The 21680-nt window shown below is 38.9% G+C and overlaps 1 protein-coding gene and 1 pseudogene across 1 annotated transcript; one reads left to right on the forward strand and one right to left on the reverse strand.

Annotated features, from left to right (window-relative positions):
- Nucleotides 1-2790: 2790 nt before the first annotated feature.
- On the reverse strand, nucleotides 2791-3697 carry LOC149215907 (asparagine synthetase [glutamine-hydrolyzing] 1 pseudogene; annotated as a pseudogene).
- Nucleotides 3698-8414: 4717 nt separating this feature from the next.
- Nucleotides 8415-9362, forward strand: LOC149215908 (uncharacterized). Its single transcript, XM_089389762.1, has one exon. It carries the CDS (start codon nucleotides 8415-8417, stop codon nucleotides 9360-9362), a length of 948 nt encoding a protein of 315 aa, XP_089245888.1.
- Nucleotides 9363-21680: the final 12318 nt, after the last annotated feature.

Raw genomic sequence — 21680 nt, forward strand, 5'->3', positions numbered from 1 at the left:
GCTAGAGTACTAGGAGAAAAATAAACAAAATCTAGGTAAGTACTTTAACATTCCCTTTCTAGAATCAATAGCAGAGTGAACCTCCTACATGTTGTCTCTCTATTTTTTATTTGCTCACACTACTTATAATACCCTTGTGCCTTTCCACATTACTCTCATATAGATTAATTTTTATTTCCTTGAGAAAGCAGCTATGATAAAAACCTCCTCTTCTTACTTGGCTAGGACCTGAAGTCTTCAAACAATAAGACATCTTAATATATTTAGAACTGAGCTCCCCACTAAGTGGAAGTTCGATGGGGGTTGTGTCCCAGTATAACCTGTGATTATTTTTTCTCAATGCACTTAATTGTCACCTACATTACAGTCAGTTGCAGGCAATTTTTGGTCATAGATGTGATATTTGCATTATGTCATACTTTTGTCATTGTTATTTCTAGTCATGCAAATGAAAAAAAAAATTGCAACAGAAAACATGAGTAGGGAATACTCCTAACTTCCAAATGATATCCTTAACCAATCTTACTTTCTCTCATGAAATTTTTCTTTGAAACCTATAATTTTGTTACAGATCGTGTTTGCATTAGCTATCTTGTCAGATTGAAAATTCTAATATGAATTCTCAAGCATAACCGACTACATTCTTGAGAAGGAAAGAAATTAGATGAATGTGCACCAATTGGGTCACTGAGATCCATTTAACAAAAGTGTAAACCCTAAAAATTAAAACTTAAAAATAGTAGAATGTGACAAGTATCATAGAAATAAAACCCTTGGTGTCAACTTTAAAATACATCACAATTTAACGCGGGTCTTAAAGAACAGATGATTAATACTGAAGCTTAGGATTTAGATCCTAACATTCATTATTAACTCCATAAATGTTGCACGCTCCATCCTTCCATCCTCAGTGAAAAAAAAATCCAAAGCATAAAATTTAGATCCTAGCATTCATTATTATCTCCATATATGTTGCACACTTGATCCTGCCATCCTCAGTGAATAAAAATTCAAATAGAATATTATCATTAAAATACCAGACAATTTTTTGATTGTTTTTTATTGGCACCTACAAAAGAGTGTTTGATAGTCTAGGAGATATGTTTTGAAATAATACCATTAGTGTTGGACACCTAATCCTAAATGGGTTAGTGTGGAAGCTGAATGGACAAAAGGAGTCCAAGAGACCTTGGGATGTGAAACCCAACGGTCACATGTTGTACTATAAATGTTTATCTCTTGTTAATAAAAAAATGTACTGCATGTTTTATCTTTCATATTTTTTCTTGCTGCCCATGTGTGTTTAACATGGTATCAGAGCAGGCGTATTCCTGCCCTGCATAATTAATTTGAGCCATTTGCTTTATGGCTTTTCTGTGCAGTTTATTTCTACCATGAACTTCATGAATATTTTCTCATGAATATTTCTTCAGCTAAATATTAGTTGCAACCTGTTAATATCGATGTTGGTGTCTGCTCTCCATATAGAAGCGCCTCCATACCCCTGACAATGCCTGCGCTGCTCCTCCATATAATTAGCTGCTCCTGACACTGCATGCGCTCTGTCCTGAGAATTTTATGCCTGAAATCTGCTGCTGACTGACATCTCTAACCTCTGTGTTATGAAACCATCTCAAGAAAAGATAGAAAAGATAGAAAAGATAGATCAACGCCTTAGAATTCAGCCTCTTCGAGGGGGCAACCTCCTTTACATTACATAAATGAAAAATTCTTGGATGATACAAATGAAAAGACCTCCTTTCTATATATAGGAGTCTAAGGGGTCATAACATAATCAGAGCCAACATAACATTAATAATGTAAGGGCACAATAATAACAATAGTGGGCTTCTATTGGGGCACAATAGTAACAATATGGGCACTACATGGGTACATAAATATAATAAGTGGGTTATACTAATAACAATAAGGGGTTACACTAGTAGTAGAGGGGCCTAACACTCTGTCTGCCATACCGGCACTCTCTGTACCTGCGCTCTCATTCTCTACCACTACCTGCTCTCTGTCCATAAACGCCCCATTTAAAAGCGCTACTCCATCTGTGATTTACCATTATTGGTTGTCCTGACTGCCAAGCGTTTCATGATAATTAACGTTGTCCTGTTGCAACATAAACCTAATATGCGTTACGCCCCCGCCTGTCTTTCCAATGCATCTGCGTACATCTTGTTCTAATCAAAGACCATTCAGGTTCTGTTTCCATGTGAAAGCGGCTGAACCTGTGGGTTGAGGCGTGAATCCAAGTGCGTGTGAGAGAGGCATGAACCCAAGTGCGTGGAGAATCCTTCGAACAACGCTGTGGTTTAACCTGCCTATGGTTTAACGCTGGAGCAGTATACTTTCTGACAACGCTGTGGTTTATTTGATTATGTAACGATTTTTATGTCTAATGAAAGTGGTGTTCTGGACATGGTACGCATATCGTTTTCTAGAACAGCGAATATTAAACCATAAACTGCACGCAGAAACGAGGTGTATCGGTTGTAAGCAGCTCGACCGGTATAAGTATTAAAAAATTCGAAGTTTTGGGTTCTTTTTCCTGCATTTAGCGCACCGATTTGATTGAAATCTGTGAATTTCTGGCTTGTATGGAAACTCGCCTATGATTTTATTGTGTTTTTGTCAACTTTTTGAGCGGTCTGGCCCTGGATTGCTCGCTCTGTAATCTTTGGCGGTTTTCTGGAGTCTCGTCGTGGAGAGATTGCAGTGGATCTATGTTTGAATGGTGATGTACTGAGCGTGGCGCAACGAAAGCGTGGAGATGTGCTGTTATTCATATAGGTGCAGAGCCTTGATCTTCCGACATGTTTCACGATGGAATTCTTCTTTGTTTGGAGCTTTGTGAAAATACAAATAACCTCCAAAAATTTCATCTGCCCCTTCTCCATGAAGAACCATCTTTACACCCAGGGACTTGATTTTGCGAGACATCAGGAACATTGGTACACTCGCCCTTACAGTGGTGACATCAAATGTTTCAATATGATAGAGAACATCCTCTATTGCATCAACACCATCCTGGACAGAAAAATGAAATTCATGATGTATGATACCAAGACTCTCTGCAACTTCTTTAGCAGCTATTAAGTCAGGAGATCCATGTAAACCAATGGAGAAGGAATGGAGCTTTGGTCCCCACTCTTGAGCAGCCTTTGTGCCTTCCAAATAATGGGAAGCAACCGCAGCAACTAATGATGAGTCAAGGCCTCCAGATAACAGAACTCCAAAAGGAACATATGACATGAGTCTTTTAATCGCGGCACACTCAAATGCTTGTAGAAGAGCCAAGGGATCATAAGGAGTAGATGGTATAGCTTCCGAATACCAAGGTGGGAGTGCAAGCTTCAGTTGTAGCTATTGCTACTCATTCATTGTGTTAACGCCTACTCCAAGTGGTTAATATCCTCAACACATATCTCAGATTGTGCATTATCTGGATTGCCCTCGTTTGATCCTCTGCGTTTTTTCTGAAAATCGTGGCTCCAAGCAATGGTGGAAAGACCGTGTAATGGTGGCATAAAGATGACTGTAAATCTGGCATGAGCCTTGAACGTTGGTCAAAACGCTGTTGTGGTGAATGTTGGTCCAACCTGGACTCCTCTCTCAACACCATCGAAGAGCTAATTCCATGAATTTTTGTGCCCTGTAGAGCCCGTCGTACATTGATTCGAGCCATTCTGAAAATTATGGTGTGTTGGTCAACATGACTATGCCTTGAAATATTCTGGTATGTTGTGTATTGAATAATCCTTTTCTAGCCGCAGCCATGTTAAGAATTCTTTTAAAATATTAAATGGTATGATGGCATAGTGTTGATAAAACTGCGGATTTATTAGAATGGAATATGTGCGATGACCTTTTTATATATGCATTATGGTGGGCATAAATGAGTAAAAAAAAGAACGGGGGACATTTATAAAAGTCTAATCTTTCGTGTGAAATGATTTTTTTGAGGAGAAGCATTTACAATGTTCGGCTTGATTCTGAGCAAGTTGTAGTATGTGAGCTTTGCTACAACCAAAGAATGTGGGTGGGCACCATATGGTAGAGAATCTGCTATTTCGATGAACAACTCTGATTAACAGCAGACTTTGGAGTAGAGAAGTTATCACTTTATTTTTCGTGTTGTACACATTTGTGTCACTTTTAACCTCACTGTTTCTATACTATAAATATGCAAAAGAGGGTGTTTATTATAAGGTAATATTCAAAAAATGCATCCTTCGCTTACAGAATATAGATAGAAGGTTACAGTTTTGAGTGTTCAACAAACAAAAAGAGGTTATAGTTATCACAGTTATAGTCCATTTGGTCTGCGAACTTGCAAATTCTCATTTAATCAACCAGTTTTGTGTAAATTATAGCGCAAGGTATTATAGTTGGAGAAAATGGCTAGATTTGATGATGTATTAGAGTTACTGAATACACTAATACACTCCACTATTGGTGGGATGGTAAATTTCAGCAAAGACACTCTTTGTGACATTCAGACCTGCCTGCATGACACAAGATTGATTGCAACTAGAATCTCAGTTCCAACAAGATGAGCTTCAACAGATTTTTCATTCCAAATTGTTTTCTGCTCAAAACAATATGTTGTTCAAGGTTAAAACAAACACCCATCAACAACCAGCAAGTGGTGAAATTAGTAAGATTGAGGTTGAATCAGATCTAGAACCCAATAAAGCAGCAGTTGTACATGTAGATGCAGAAACTCAGTTTGCACTTCCCAAGCCCATCATTAGACCTTGGGAACAACTTGTCCACAACAAGCACAAAACTGGTCTTGGATATGACAAGGACTTGTCCTTTCATATTCCAGACTACGCCAAGCCCATTCAATTTCAAAGTGCTGGATTCATTCATGACAGTTCACTTTCTCCTCATGACAGTTCAACTTCAGCTGATCCAGACTCTGCCTCTCTTCCACAGCAACAACAACAACAACAGATTGTGAAATGCCAACACTGTGACCGAGTTTGCCATATGAAAGATCATTGTTTTGATCTTCATCCATGTAAGCACTGTCATAAAACCAGTCATTCTTCAAACAGATGCTTCAAAAAAAAACGTCCTACAAGAACAAAGATTCATCTTGGATGGATCGCTTCTTGGCAATGGGCATCAACAGCCAAGAATATATTCCAAACAAATGTCAAAACTTGTTCCAGAGTATTGAACAATCTTGCAGTTGAGTTTTCTCCATCATCTCACCTTGTATCTGACAGGGGGGGAAATGATGGTCATCTACAAGCTTGAAAGTCACATCAAGTGAGCCTAAGCCACAACCTGCCACACCAGTTTCAGAGTTGTAGCCAAAACAAAGATTCCCGTGAACATGCCTTCAGTTGGCAATCTGGGACACTTCCTTTAGCAGAAGACTTCATCTTCTTTCTAGTTTTGGAAGAATTCCAGGAACAAAATTGAGAACACTTCCTCTAGAAGAAGACTCCAGCTTCTTGCCAGTTTCGGAAGAGTTCCAGGAATTGCATTAAGCATTCCAGAGTTATTGGTTATCCTTAAACCATCACAGGTTGAGACTTCCCTTTTCAGGTTGAAGTTCTCCCTTTTATGCGAGGTGAGACCTCCCTTTCATGGTTGAAGGTTTCCCTCTTTAAAACAATAGGATCACTTCCTCTAGCAGAAGACTTCAGTTTCTTGCCAGTTTTGGAAGAGTTCCGGGAACTACACTAAGCGTTCCAGTGTTGGTGGTCATCCTTAAACCACCACCCTTTATACCAACATTTCATAGAGCACATTTAGCCTAGTGCTGCCATGCATTTTTGCACATTGTGTATTACAACTCTCTTATTGGACTCATACATAACCCTTCAGATTAAGGGGGGGAATGTTGGAAACCTAATCCTAAATGGGTTAGTGTGGAAGCTGAATTGACAAAAGGAGTCCAAGAGACCTTGGGATGTGAAACCCAACGGTCACATGTTGTACTATAAATGTATATCTCTTGTTAATAAAAAAATGCACTGCATGTTTTATCTTTCATATTTTTTCTTACTACCCATGTGTGTTTAAAAATTAGCAACAGTGTGTGTGTTGAGCTCCTAGGCTACAATGGTGGTACCAAATTTACTGGGAACAAAACTTCGAAAAAGGACTCAAAATATATGTTTATCTACATCCTATTAAACTAGAAATATTTACAGTAAATAGAATTAGTATTTCAACTATTTTCAGATTTTATGTATTGTACCTGTAGAGGTCCATCAACTCCAAGACCGAAAGAGTTATTCTAAAACTTCAAGCTGTAAAAATTTTGACCATCACACCATATAAGTTTCCCATTTCATTTGAAGGCCTTGACCTGCTGATGATGCAAGTAAAACAAGCAATGGAGGAATGCACAATGCATTAACCAAATATCATAAGTTTCTTTAATCAGGTTGACACTTATCATAGTAAATAGAATTCACATCTAACAACAATAAAGCTATTTTTTCTATTTGTTCTTTACATAATGAAATGTAATTGACTAATCTAATACTCACCCAAAGACTATTGCTCGACAATCTCTAGGGACAAGTGCATTGTATAAACCTATCAAATAACCAAGAAGATCTAAGACAAGAGCTAGAGGTGGAGTTTCTTCTATGGGTACCACTTTTGATTGAACATTGGGAACATTGCTTGGACCTTGGATACGTGAAGCATTGATTTCTGACTCAGTGGCTGATAATTATTCATACGGAATGTAACATTTTACTTGCAAGTTTGGGAGGTAACAAGGTACATATGGACCACAACTAGTACATGTCCTAGTCCTCAGCATGGATTCCCCATATAAAACATGTTCAAAAAGGTTAGGTACACATACAAATGTTACATTGGTTTTCCCATTCTAATATGGGGATTTTGTGAGAAACTTTTATTTTATTTCTCTTCTCAACCCACATACATGCCACCACAAAGGAAACAACAAACCTTTAATTAACTAAATTTCACTTTTGTCTATAACCTAACTTAAAATGCCATTTTGGCTACCAATAACTCTTTTAATATATTTTTGTTTAGAATAGTAGGGGATTTGTGAAGCCATAAAAAGAGTGATTGATGCAGAATGAAATTTTCCATATAGATATGTCTAAAAGAAATAGAAATAAGACATATAAGAAATAATTAAATGAAAACCAACGCAAAATATATGACTTAAATGACACCATAGGATGATGTAGATAAGATTCAATAATAATAAAATTAAGAAATAAAAAGGGGTGTGTTGCAAAATTTTCTTGAACAATATGCCAGGAACCATTCTCTTGCATTTGATAATGAGCATAAACCCTCTCTATCTAGACTTAATAATCCTCTAGAAAACTAGGTACCCAAATGTAAAAACTCTACATAATTGTGGACTTGATGATGTTATCCAAAAGGTCCATCTTGGGAAAAATGTCCTAAAAATGGTGTTGAAAGCATTAATGCTAAAAAAGGGCAATGGAAACATATCCCTTATTAATTTGAGGCTAGAGAACCATTCTCAATCTAAATTGAGATCTTGAAAAATAAAACACCTAGGTAGGTATAAGCTATGGTGATCTCAATCTCCACCTACAAGAAATGGAAAATCATAATCTATTAGGACATTCTTCAAGCCATTAAAGATCATAAACCCTAAATTTCCCAAGGTTGATCCTTTGAATACCCTCCAATGTAGATGCTAAGAGGACCACATTATCAATAAGAGGAGAATGGATACCAAGGCATGTTGAAAGAAGCAAGGGTTGAATATGCTTATACAAAAATGAATCTTGCACATTGATATATATCCCGAACAACGTGGGTGAGAGAGGATGATTGTGTTTCACCCCAATGGTATTCTTGATAAAACTAGACAATCCATTCATTATTTGGAGGCACCCAAGAACAAACTATTAGACATATTATAGCAGTAAACTATGAAAATTTGGAGACCCAAATTTCTACTGCAGCAGTTGATTAAGTTTCTTATTTTTGTTAAATTACTAAACATTTTTTTATTGCATCCTACAACTACTCAAAATAATTCTATGTGATTCCCTTCATATCAGTGTATTCCCATGCATAAGCAGAGAAATTTTTTTGTAGCATCTTTATCAAATTTATCTTTCGAACTCGAAAGAAAGTTTTCTCCTGAGACCTAGCCGCCCCTTGCTGCTGGTTTTGGCCGCCGGCCAGCTTCGGCTCACTGGCTCTTTGCCGGAGGATTCAGCCTCTCTCCTGCATGCCTGACGAACTGCTTCGGATCTTTCATTTCTTGAGTGTCTGCCTGCGAGGCCTGCGGCTGCTGCGCCCCATCGCACAGCCTTGCAGAGCCCTTCATGGAGCCCAGCGGGGGCTCTGCCCCCCCCCCCCCCCCCCCCCATACCCTTCCACCGGAGGTCTCGGCGTTCAAAGCCATGGTAGCTGCCAGCTCGAAACGCCCACCCTCAGCTAGCCAGCAGAAATTCATCAAGAAGCTTGATTCCATCCCAACGGTTGCCCTACCCGAAGAAGAAATATGCAAAGCTGCCATGAATCTAGCTGAGAAAGGGTTGATAGGCCAGTTTACGGGTCTCTGGCCTTCCCCCAAGTCGGTGGAGGACTGGACACAAAGAAACTGGTCTCCCTTGATCAAAGAAGGGGTTAAAAGCTACTTCGTAGGCAAAGGATTCTATGTGTTCGTCTTCGAGAGCTCAGATGACAGAAGCCTAATCTTCAGAAATGGCCCCTATTTTATGGGACAGCAGGGGTTGTATCTAAACAAATGGTCCCCGGATTTCGACCCCTCCCAGGACATCCCCTCAGCAGTTCCTGTATGGGTGCGACTTCCCCATCTGCCTCTACACTGCTGGAACCAAAAAACTCTACAGATCATAGGCAACGCGTTAGGAAAGTATATAGATCAAGCAGTAAGGAAAGATCAGTACTCATGCGCCCGAATCTGCGTAGAAGTTGATCTTGAGGAGGGTTTGCCTGAAGCAATAAAGCTCTCGGTGGCCGGGTGGACCCACGTTCAGGAACTGGATTACGAACAGCTCCCATTCAAGTGCAGATACTGTCATGAACATGGTCACTTTGCAAAGAACTGCAAGAAAAAGATCGAGGAGCAGGCAGACAAAACAAATGAGGACCAGTGGACTGTAGTCCAAAAAACCGCCCGACAAAAAAAAGGAAATGGCAAAGGCAGCTTGTCCGGAGCTCCAAGCAGTTTCAAGCCCAATCAAGAAAAGGAAGTAACCCCGAAAGGCGCAGAAAAAACCCAGACTATCCCTTCTACCTCGACTCAGGAAAATCTGGAGCACACAGCAGACCCATCCCCCATCAAAGAGGGGGAAGAAGCTCCACAGGTCGAGCCTATGCAATGAAGCCCCTCCAGCCCCTCATATGCTGATGTAACAAGGAAAAAGCCAGAAGAAAGCTCAGGTTCTTCAGAGGATGAAACCTTTGAGCGACCTTCCAAAAGAGCAGGCAGGAAATCTCGCAAAGAGCTAAGGGAAGAGGAGGCCGAGCGACTCAAAGTTCAAGGAAGCCAGGCCACCATAGAAATGACCATGGGAAGAAACACTAGACCTAGGCCTTCCAAGGGAGGCCACACCCCCTTCCTCAAGTAAATGATGAAGCTCGCCTCTTGGAATTGCAGAGGACTGGGGAACGCATCCAAAGCCGAAGCAGTCATGGACCTTCTGAAAATAGAACCTTCAGATATCCTCATGCTCCAAGAGACGAAGATAGAAGGGGGTGCTCTTCTAGATATCAGCAAAACAAAATGGAAGAAAAGCGCAGGCAAAGCAGTTAGTTCAAGGGGATCCTCTGGAGGGCTGGCAACTCTCTGGACCGAAGACTTATTTCAGCTAAAAAAGTCCCATGAAACCCAGCACTGGATCTTCACGGAGCTGTCACACTGTACAAGTAAGTTGTCCATCTCTTTGTTTAATCTATATGTTCCTGTCACATATTTCGAAAAACGAGATTGCTGGAACTCCCTCTCAGCTTTCCTTGAACAGCATAATCCAGACAATATTATCATAGCAGGTGACCTCAATATAGTTCTGAAAACAAAGGAGAAAAGGGGTGGATCCAGCAGCAGAGATCCAATGCTGGCTTTTGTCGAAGAGCTCTTACAACAATGGGATTTAATAGACTTCACCCCAGTGCGCGGCCTATTCACTTGGTCCAACAATAGATCTGGGCCGGATCACATTGCTGCCCGCCTGGATCGATTCCTGGTTCAAAGTTCGATCATGTTGAACAAAAAAATTATCAAGACCAAAATTCTGCCCAAGCTCACCTCAGATCACAAGCCGATTCAACTTCTCCTAGAAGATGAAGAAAATCTGGGGCCCCTCCCTTTTCGCTTTAATCCTCTATGGATCGAGAGAGAAGGATTCATCGACATTGTGAAAGAAGCTTGGGCCAAACCTATCTCTGGATCTTCAAGTTTTGTCTGGGAGCAAAAACTCAAGGCTACAAAGTATGCGTTGAAGGATTGGATAAGGAAACCAGCCCCCAATCCAACCAATACAAGAAAAGAAGCAGTGCACACTTTGGAGAACCTGCAAGATGATATGGAAAGTAAAGAGATCACAGCAGAGCTGCTGGAGCAAGAAACAAAGGCCCAATGCTCAACCTATCGAGCCTTAAGAAAAGAAGAAGAATACTGGAGAATCAAATCCAGAAGTCTGTGGTTAAAAGCAGGGGATCGGAACACCTCCTTCTTCCACAGACAATATAGAGCTCGGTTGTCCAGGAACCACATCTCAGAAATAAAAACAGCAGATGGCCAAGTTAGACAGGGCTTCACCCAAGTTAAAGAGGCCGCAGACAGTCATTTCAGGAAATTATATAGCGAGGAACCTCAGGACTGCGAGGAGGAGATAACAGATTTCCTCTCTAATATTCCCCAACTGATCAGACCTGAAGATAATGCCGTTCTCATCAGCGAAGTCACTGAGGAGGAAATAATCAAAGTCATCTGGTCCATGGAACCTGATAAGGCCCCTGGTCCAGACGGCTTCACAATACACTTCTATAAAGTATGCTGGAACATCATCAAAGCTGATCTTCAAAAAATGATTAAAGGCTTCATGAGAAAAGCAAAGATTGGTGGAGGCACCAACTCCACTTATCTAGCCTTAATCCCCAAAGAATCTAACCCGGAAACTTTCACAAGATTCAGACCTATATCGCTATGCAATGCATCTTATAAGATTCTGGCTAAACTTCTTGCAAATAGGATCAAGCCTCTGTTAAAAAGGCTGATCTCCAGTCCCCAGGGAGGATTTGTGGAAGGTAGGCATATTCTTGATAATGTTATTCAGGTCCAGGAGACAATCCACTCCAGCAAACAGAGAAATGAGAAAGGTATGGTGATAAAGTTAGATATGGCAAACGCGTTTGACAGAGTAAACCGCTCCTTCCTCTTTAAAGTTCTCCTTACCTTTGGCTTCTCGCCCCACTTTGTCCATCTCATTAAAGCCTGTATTGAAAATCCCTGGATCGCCCCTCTAGTCAACGGACGCCCTTCCAATTTCTTTCAAGCCCAGAGAGGCATCAGGCAGGGATGCCCTCTCTCCCCCTTCCTGTACATTTTAATGGCTGACTCCCTTAGCAGAAAGCTTACTGCTGAAAGATCTGTTGGCACCCTTCCTGGACTCAAACCCTCCCCTGGTGTCGATCCCCTGAACCATGCACTTTTCGCAGATGATTCTCTTCTTCTTGGAGGCGCTTCTTCCAGAATCGCCAAAGTCTTCGACTCAGTTCTCAAAAGCTATTGTAGAGTCTCCGGAGCGCAGGTCAACAAAAACAAGAGCGAAATCTACACCTGGAATATTGATAATCAAGAGCTAACAGGTATTTCGTATGCCCTGGGGTTCAGAGGCCATACCCGATGGGATCGATTCAAATATCTAGGTCTTCCTATCACAAATGGGCCTAACAGGAGGTCACTCTGGTCAGACATCATCTGCAAAATTAAATCAAAAATAGCAGCATGGGGCGGCTTCTGGCTATCTAAAGGAGGCAAAGTCATTTTAATTAAGTCTCTTTTATCTGCGCTTCCAGTCTATCAGGGAGCATTCTTACTAGCCCCCAGAAACGTTATGGATCAGATCTCTAAGCTCTTAAGAGACTTCTTATGGCAAGGAGGGAAAGGTAACGAAAGGAAGATGCATTTAGTCAATTGGGACTTGGTTAAAAGGCCAACAACAGAGGGTGGCCTTCAGATCCGCGATCCATCTCTAGTCAACCTTGCGCTCGGAGGCAAACTCCTGTGGAAATTGGTTAACGAACCCAAGCATCCGACCAACGCCATTCTGTTGTCTAAATACGCTCAGAATTCGTCTCTCAGCAACTTGCAATTCGAGCCTCCTGTCAACAGTTCGCAGGTATGGGCTCTCTGTTGCAAAAGCAGCTCTTTCTTTAAAAAATCGCTTTATAAAGTCCCAGGCAATGGTAAGCGAATCAACCTGTGGAAGGATCGAATCATGGGACGCGACCCTTTGGAGCAGATTGAGGAAATAACAGAGCTCAGAGTTTGGATGATGAGCGCAGGCATCAATAGGCTTCGCGATCTCTCTGTATGGGATCACCGAGGAGAGTGGGCCGGGTGGGATCTCCACGACGCCCCTGGCTGGTTATCTGCACAGAGAAATCAATTAATCGAACTTCTGGAAGAATCGACGCCTGAGAATCGGCATATAAAAGATAGTTGGGCATGGGGGCAGACAGGCGTTTACACTACTGCAGCTGGTTACAAAGCCCTTCAGGAATTAAGGAACAACAACCACAATCCAGCCTTTTGGAAGCGAGTATGGGACAATCTTGCCCTCCCAAAAGTAAATTTTTTCTTCTGGACATTGATCCATAACAAAATTTTAACAGGTGACAATCTGGAGAAGAGGAATATAGCTGGGCCTCACAGGTGCGCGCTATGTAGAAGCAACCAAGAAACAACCCAACATTTATTCTTGGATTGCCATTATGCTAAGGAAATGTGGGGCCTCATCCTATTGGGACTACAGATTCCCCCCTTACCCCAGTGTTCTGTAGCTGACCTTTTTGCCTCTTGGAACAAGCACTACCCGCAAAGCATTCCCATTAAATCCTTCTGGAACAAAGTCTGGACAGCCATTCCAAAATTTGTCTGTTGGCAGATTTGGTTGGCCCGCAATGATCAGATCTTCAATGGACATCAACTCTCCCCTCTCCAGGTTGCAGCTAAAGCCAAAGCCTTCCTTTTGGAAGCAGCCCAACAGCAGTTTCATAAAGAGGATCCTCTTCTCCTCCCTGAAGAAAGGAGATGGCTATGCCCCCTGGAGCCTTCTCCTCGAAAATCCCCTCTCACTCCCCAAACAGCAAATCTGGAATGGCGCAGAAGAGACTCTGAGGACACTTTCTCAAACTGGTGGAGATCCAAAAAGCTAACCACAATCTTCTTTGATGGGGCCTCCAAAGGAAATCCTGGGACTGCTGGTGCAGGAGGGATCATTTATTCCACAGATGGGACACTAAAAGACTGTTTTTGTTGGAGTTTAGGCCAGAAATCCAACAACCAAGCTGAAATTTATGGCCTTCTCAAAGCCTGCCAAATAGCAAGAGATCAGGGTGTAAAAGAGCTGCAAGTTTTTGGAGACTCCGAGATCCTAATAAAAAAATTAAATACGGAAGATCTTTTTAGCAATGCTGCTTTAAACAAAATCCTGGGCAGATTGAAAAGAGTGTTGCAAGAATTCAACACCTATAAGTTCTACCATATCCTCAGAATCTTGAACGGTGAAGCTGATCAAATGGCGAATAAAGGATGCTCTCTCCCGAAAGGGCAGCTGATTGTAAATGGCAACATCTCCTTCCAAATACCATGAAATCGATGTAATCCAAAATCTGAAGCAGAAGGATGCTCTCTTTGTAATCGGGGCTGCCATGGCAAAGTCCCCTCTTATCTTTTCCACGTAAATAAAATTCATAACCGTTTCAGTTAAAAAAAAAAGAAAATAATTCACTGCATCCTTCACCAATTAAATTAAATGAGGAAGTAAGAAATTAAGCAAGAAATAAATACACAACACATGACACTATTATTTTTGGACAAATATCCCTAGAAAAACCAAATGCAGGAAAACTAGTGTAGCACTTGAGGGTTTGTATCATTAAGTAGTAGTTTTCTAAATACAATCTTTGGATGCCTTGCTGGATATCTAATATAGAGAATCTGACTGGCAGAAGATTAGTGAGAAATACCTCACACTATCACTAGTGATACGACATTGATCCAGGACACAGGTGGCACACTAGCTCTGTGTAGCTATTATGTCAACCTACACAGTTCTATGTCAACCTCTATGGGGATCTGCATCACCTCTCCTGGATCTCCTGTTGTTTGGAGCTTCGTTCCTCTAACTCTCCAGTCTCACACCCTGACTTTTGGCTCTAGAAATAAACTTCCCAGCTGAATTTCATACTCCCTCTAAGGATAAATGTTGCCTCTGCGTGGCCCTACGCTTCCCAGGATGGCCTATGCACTACCTCTTCTAGATTTCTCTCCACCTCCATTGCAATGTATTCTCACATCAGGAAACTCTCCAATCAAAACTATCCCTGCCCCTCACTACAAGAAATCACTTTGATCTTCTCTCTAGCAACTGTTGCGCTACCCTCTCTGAGAAATTTGATCTCTTGATCTCTCTCCGATGTGTTTTCCAAATGGCCATTGAAGTCCTTCTTATAATCCTCCAGTTGAGTAATCAACAACCTAGATTAGATCCTAATAAATGCCTCAGATCATTTGGCCTTGATCTTCTTCTCCTTCTAGAAGTTTCACCCCCAGTTTGATTAATACCCCTTAATTATTTTAATTCCTAAGTTTAGAGTTAGGCACCCATTAAAAATAACTAATTATTTTAATAAAAATGTCTCTATGTGGAATTTCCCAAAACGATTTCTGGGTATTGTGGAATACATGTGTCTTAGACTCCTTGCAAATTTTGAGGCTTAGAGCACATATGATGCTACAAGAAATCAACATAAAAATGTCTCTATGTGGAATTTCCCAAAACGATTTCCGGGTATTGTGGAATACATGTGTCTTAGACTCCTTGCAAATTTTGAGGCTTAGAGCACATTTGATGCTAAAAATAAAAAATAAATAAAAAAAAACAAACAAACAAACTTTACTTTGAACTTCTAATGTCATCCATGTAACAATGCCTCCCTCAAGATAACATCAAACAAATTTGAAAAACAAACAAAGTAGAAGAATACTTTTGAATAAAAATCTCTCCCCTCCTCCATGATGGCACAAAGGTTGAGGATATGGTTGATGGTTCGATATTGAAGTCAAAATCCTTCCTTAACCCTTGAGCCAAAGAGGTCTCTCCTCAAGTATCTCTAATAATATCCTATGAAGAGTCATAGCATTTATCTTAGAAAGTGTGACCCACCATGATCATCTAATAATTAATTGAACTAGTAGTAGACTCCAATCTAGTGTGTAACAAACCCCTTTATCATTATTTATTTATTATACGTTTTTTTGTTTGTCAACCACGATACCCCTTTACTTCCTAGTTATATATATGGATCCAAAAGCATACCATTCAACTATTGTTTTGATTATGAGAAAATTTATAGGATCTCCCCACAAATTGATCTGCAAATTTTAGTGACATCATCATATCCTTGTAGTCTCCTGTGTGTTGAATTAAATGTTGGCGCAATAAAATATTGTTGTTACATGTCCTTGGATCAGGTAATAGGTCTAATCTCCATAATATATGAATGGTTTTCCTGCTACAAAATCTAGCTTATAAAGAGCTAAGAGTGTTCCAAAGTAATACAGTTACTATCCATGCCCTTTTATGCTACCAAACAGTCACATCAAATAGAGTACCCCCCAGTGGAAATAATTATGCAATAGGTGGAACTACGGAAATAGGAGATATGAATCTGATAAGGGTTGACATCCTGCCACATGTGCCTACAGGAATGAGGGTTTACCCACTGTGCCTCCTATGAAAATTCCATGGGGAAATATTTGACAATGTCATTGCAAACTCAGTCCTACCATAATTCTTCTACAACTAACACCCATTGATGCTTTCTCCTTACTTTATTATAGGATAAAGATGAGAGTCTGAATCCATCACACAGATATTGCATTTTCATACTTGTTTCCAACAATAGGGTATAATTCAAACCTCTCTAATCCTATACTTTGGAATAAGGTCAATTACAGTACCATATTATAGAGGTGTAAGTAAGGCATTAAAGGTTTATGAATATGATGCAATTGAAGGACATACAAATACCAATTAGAAAATATATATTCTTAGGCTTCAACCATCTTTTTGATATGTGCATCCCTGTTGTAATGGGTGTCCACAAATTTTGTTGATTTGTGCTACTTGATTGTTTCTATATCGAAAATGCTTATCTGGGAAACACAAACACAAATAGTATCACCTTACTTTGTAATAACATCCCTGACATGTGTATATAACACTAGTGGATCTACTTACACCATTAAGCAATGGAGTATATTGATGCATTGAATACCATATCAACATATACTACTCAATGAGGAAATAAAAAGGAATGGCTCATATTAAATATGACTTTTGGTGTGTTGATCACCTTAAGAAACAATGTCCATGTAGGAGTAAACGTACATCTGCTCAAGCCTTAGAGGTAATATTACTCTTACATATTTCACTTACATACTATTGGGTAAAATCAACACACAATATTTACTCAAGTCATTATGCAGGGCTGAAGAAATTATGACACTAGATTCTTAAGATCAAGCATACTAAATTTATGTAGCCTCACTTTGAGACAATGCCTGTCAATTTCTCAAATAATTGCACTCAAATCTAGACCATCATAACTTGGTTATGTTAAATATGATAGAAATATAAGGCTACAAAGATATATCATCTAGAATCACTGTCATGGATGAAATAAGATAAATATATAGTAGCTTCAGCCAGGTAACATGCTTCATGCACAAGCCTTAATAGGTATTAGTAACATCAAAGTAACTTATTGTATACCAATAGTAGCACTGTACTCACAGAGGTCCACAACTATATATTGGGGTCAACACAATGATCTATTCCATGTGCACTCCTTAATAATTAGTAGAGATAGAAAATTCCCTTAATAGTTGTGTAGACCTTGATGAGGCATAGAATATCTATTATGAGCATTGACACTAACAGAAATAATCTTAGGAGTAGCTTTGTAGCCAGTATTGGTTATTACATATGTCAGAAGAAGTGTTATAGTCCAAACTATTTGTTCTAAGTCTAATTTGTGCATAAAATAAATAATTTATTTATGATGGTTTCAGATCACTAGGCATGCTTAATACAAGGGTACATTCATACCTAGTCTTCACAAGATCCTTCAAGTATTAAATTATAATGTCTCGTGATCCAGGATTTAGGAGATCTGAACTTCAAGTCATGTAACTATTTCCCCAAGAGTGAACAATAAGAATACTTGCATTATGGCTTAAGGAGGTACCTTTGGGCTTAAGTTAATAACAATACTTAAGGTATTGAGCCCCTCCTACTGCAATTCATAGCCCTAATATATGGATTGTTTAGACAATTCATTAGTACTCTGATATATGGACTATTCTGATTCAAGGTATTGCATAAATAAATTCACTGACGAGCTTATATTATTCTCACTCTAAAAAAGACTCCATGCACAAAATCTAAATTCTCAAAATTAGCAGAAGCTATGTTTTTATACAAAATATTGAAAATGAGAAAATTATATTACTTCACTTGACTGCAAACTGTACAATTCCTTTTAAATGTTCAATATTCAACCATACAAAAGTGTACTTCATAGCATCCACACTAAGCCTCTTTATAACATAAAATTCATAAAACGGTATCATCCATGACAGGACCGTGATTTTCATTGTTTGATACACTTGTGATACATGTAAAATGCAAGGGTTAACTTTAGAAAACCTCAAGAATTCTTGTTTTAGAAGACACAAGAGAGTGTGTACACTTTAACACCAAAGTGTAAGAAATATACCAAATCCAATATTGTCACACCATATGGAATAAAATACTAGAGACGAATGAGTTGAAAAAAGTAATAATCAAATTCCCCATCATATTTTGTAAGTTGTGTAACTCTAATAGTAGGCCACAGTTAAAATCACAAGTACTCACAACACAAAATAATATAAAGCTTGAAATGAAAGTAGGAATTAAATCCCATTACCTATTGTAACACTCTCAAAGCAGTTAGCCTTTCTAAAGAAGGAATGTATTGCTCCAATTGCACTTGTTGGACCAGAGAAGCTGAAGACGATTTGTCATTAAGCTTAGAGAGCCTGCCTAGCAGTGATTGAACTTTATCAGCAATATCTAAAAGGTGTAAATCACTTTCCAATAGATGATACAACTTTTTCACTTCTTACAGAACATATGTCATGACACCTTTGGAAACCTAAAATACAATAAAGATACAAATTACCCACATAAGTAGATGTTGCCAGTTTCTTTTAATGAACCCAAAGAGCCTTTAAATTCAGTACAATCAAATTATATTCACATATCCTCAAATGTTAACTTATATTTGAAGGCAACAATTAACACAAACCAACTTTTTATAAGCAATTATGGAGATATTTAGAACCAAATAGTTTGAGTTGAAGATGTTTTTGAATTATTAAAAAATGACATGCATTATGATTATATGGTACAAAACTTTAGTATAAGATATAAATATAAGTAGATATAGTAAAAATTGTCCTAATTTTGCACCACATTCTATCCAGTTATAATTGAAACCTTGTGGCTTGCTATAACAAAATATTGTAAAAGCATAAAAAGTGCTTAGTAGAATATATGTGTGCTCTGACTTCTGAGAAACATCAAGGAAGGAATTTTAATTTCATCATTAAATGCTTTAATGAGCTCTATACATATTACTTACCATTTCAGATAGAAGTGTTGAGCATGACAACTACCAAAAAAACATATTATTATTAGACATATTGGAAGAAAATTACTTGAACTAAGCATAAAATATAATACTTATACTATAAAAACCTATACAAATGCAAACATCTCAAATAGTGAAAGGTGAATTTAAGCCCTTTCATTGAAATAACTTACCACTTCTCTGTTATTCATTTTAGAATCCAAACTAAATATCAAAAGACTCGCCATTCTTGAACTTCTTTCCTTCTCATTCTCCGGTTCAAAATGGTGACCCACATGTTTGTGATCATAGGGCATAATAGAAATGGAAGCAACAATTGAGATGATGCCATAAGGTGAAAATACTTCTGTGCTAAGTATTTATTATATATTTTCTAGAGGATATAGAGCTTCTACCATGCATAAGCATGACACAAATGACTTTATAATATCCAAAATGCTTTGTTAACTTTGAATAGTAGATTACCATCATTTGAGGTTTAGGAGTCTTCTTGATCATACACATAAGGCCATGAATATCTTCTATAGAGTGAAAATCTTCTTACACATCATATGTCATCTGTCATAGGAAATAGTATAAGGAAAAAATATATTATAAATAAAAACTTTAGCTTACCAACCTGCCAGAACTGAAGCTCAATTGCAACCTTCAAATTCTCAAACGTTGTATCAAGGTAAAGCTACAAACTCTCACGGAGATTCAGGCCATCCTTGTCTCTTTGATCCCTGTACTTATTGAAATTCACAAGATGTTTTTGTATTATTTCACTAAGTCAACAAAACTCTGTTGTCCATTTATATTACAAACAGAACTAAAAGGCTCAATGTGTAGTCATCTATCAATCCAATTAGGATTTTAGCTAGCCATAGTAGAATAAATACCTTATTCAATAAACTTTTTAACAAGAAACTAAAATTTAGGTTTTAACCCCGTACAAAAATTAACTACATACGAATTCTAAAAAAATAAAATAAACAATAGCTAGAGCATAACGCATAAAACAAATACAGACAGAGAATCTCCCCTACATCCCAAAACTGGGACTACCAGATTGATTTTTCATTATGTTCCTTTCAATGTTACAATACATATATATACATGCCGAAGCATACAATACCATGGACTGAAAACCATCGTGTCCAAAACCATGTGTGAAAACCATGCAAAAAACCATAGGTAGGTTCACCCACCTAATATAGGGTCTGAAAAAAATTTCTCGGGGCGCTATCCCGAACCTCGTAGAGGGGGGATAACTACTCCCCGCTCTGCATCGATGCAACAAAGGGGGGGTTTTGGTCCCCCTCTAACCCCACGGTTTAAATAGGAGAGCTAGTTGTGGAAAGAATATAACACAACCCAACATTCTCCCACTTGTTGTTTTCTTTCCATAGGGGGCACAGGAGAGCTTGGTCATTTATCCAGCCCTGCAATGCCCATTGTTTCTCTACACCAAGAGAACTTCTCAGAGCTCATAGATTTTGTTAATGCATCTGTAGTATTATTCAAAGTGTCCACCTTTACCAGCAACACCTTTTTGTCTTCTATCATATCTCTCACAAAGTGATATTGAACATCAATGTGCTTTGTCTTTGAATGATAAGCAGGGTTCTTTGCCAAGAAAATTTCACTTTGGCTATAAAAGTCTATCCTTATAGCTCCCTATACTAACACCATACTTGAACACAATTTCTACAACCAAACTGCTTCCTTTCTTGCATGAGTGGCTGCCATGTATTCTGCCTCTGTAGTTGATAGTGCCACTACAGATTATTTCTTACTCATCCAACTGACTGCACCTCCAAATAGGTTAAACACATACCCACTTGTAGATCTTCTTTGATCCAAATATCCAGCACAGTCTGCATCAACAAAGCCATAGATATCCAAAACTCTATCCAATCATGGGCTTCCTTGGTAGCACAAACCATACTCACTAGTGCCATGCAAATACCTGAAAACCCGCTTCACTGTTGTCCAATGCTCCTTCCCTGGTTTTGACATAAACCTGCTCAATACACCCACAGCATGTGCAATGTCTAGTCTAGTACAGACCATCGCATACATCAGGTTAACAATTGCACTTGCATATGGAACACGAGACATGTCCTCTTCCTCTTCTTGTGTCTTGGGACACTGTTCAATAGATAGCTTTACACCTACAAGAATCGGAACCTTCACCGGTTTATTATCCTGCATATTAAACCTCTACAGTGTTGTCTTGATATACTTCCTCTAGTTTAACTAGAGTTTCCTCTTTGCCTCATCTCTCTTAATTTTCATTCCCAAATATAGTTTGCAGCACTAAGATCTTTCATGTCGAATTTGGAGGACAATTGAGTCTTCAAATCTTGGATAATTTCCTTTTCATTTCCAACTAGCAACATATCATCCACATACACGACCAAATAAATAACATGGTCACCAGTTGATTTAAAATACACACAGTGATCTTCTTTGCTTCTAGTGAAGCCAAGTCCCCATATAAATGTATCAAGTTTCTGATACCACATCCTTGGTGTCTGTTTTAACCCATACATAGACTTTTTTAACTTGCATAGCAGTTCTTTCTTATCTTTCACCACAAAGCCTTCAGGTTGCTTCATGTAGATCTCCTCTTCCAGATCCCTATGAAGAAATGTTGTCTTCACATCCATCTGTTCTACCTCAAAATCAAAAGAAACAACAACAACAAATAAAAGTAATCTAATAGAAGC

The sequence above is a fragment of the Pinus tabuliformis genome, chromosome 1_1 (genome assembly GCF_031772625.1).
Source record: "Pinus tabuliformis cultivar Carrire ecotype Pingquan chromosome 1_1, CPIR1, whole genome shotgun sequence".
In the NCBI taxonomy this organism is placed as follows: domain Eukaryota; kingdom Viridiplantae; phylum Streptophyta; class Pinopsida; order Pinales; family Pinaceae; genus Pinus; species Pinus tabuliformis.

What these genes read in the sequence shown, in the direction of transcription:
- LOC149215908 (XM_089389762.1), top strand. Translation starts at nt 8,415, where the DNA reads ATGGTAGCTGCCAGCTCGAAACGCCCACCCTCAGCTAGCCAGCAGAAA.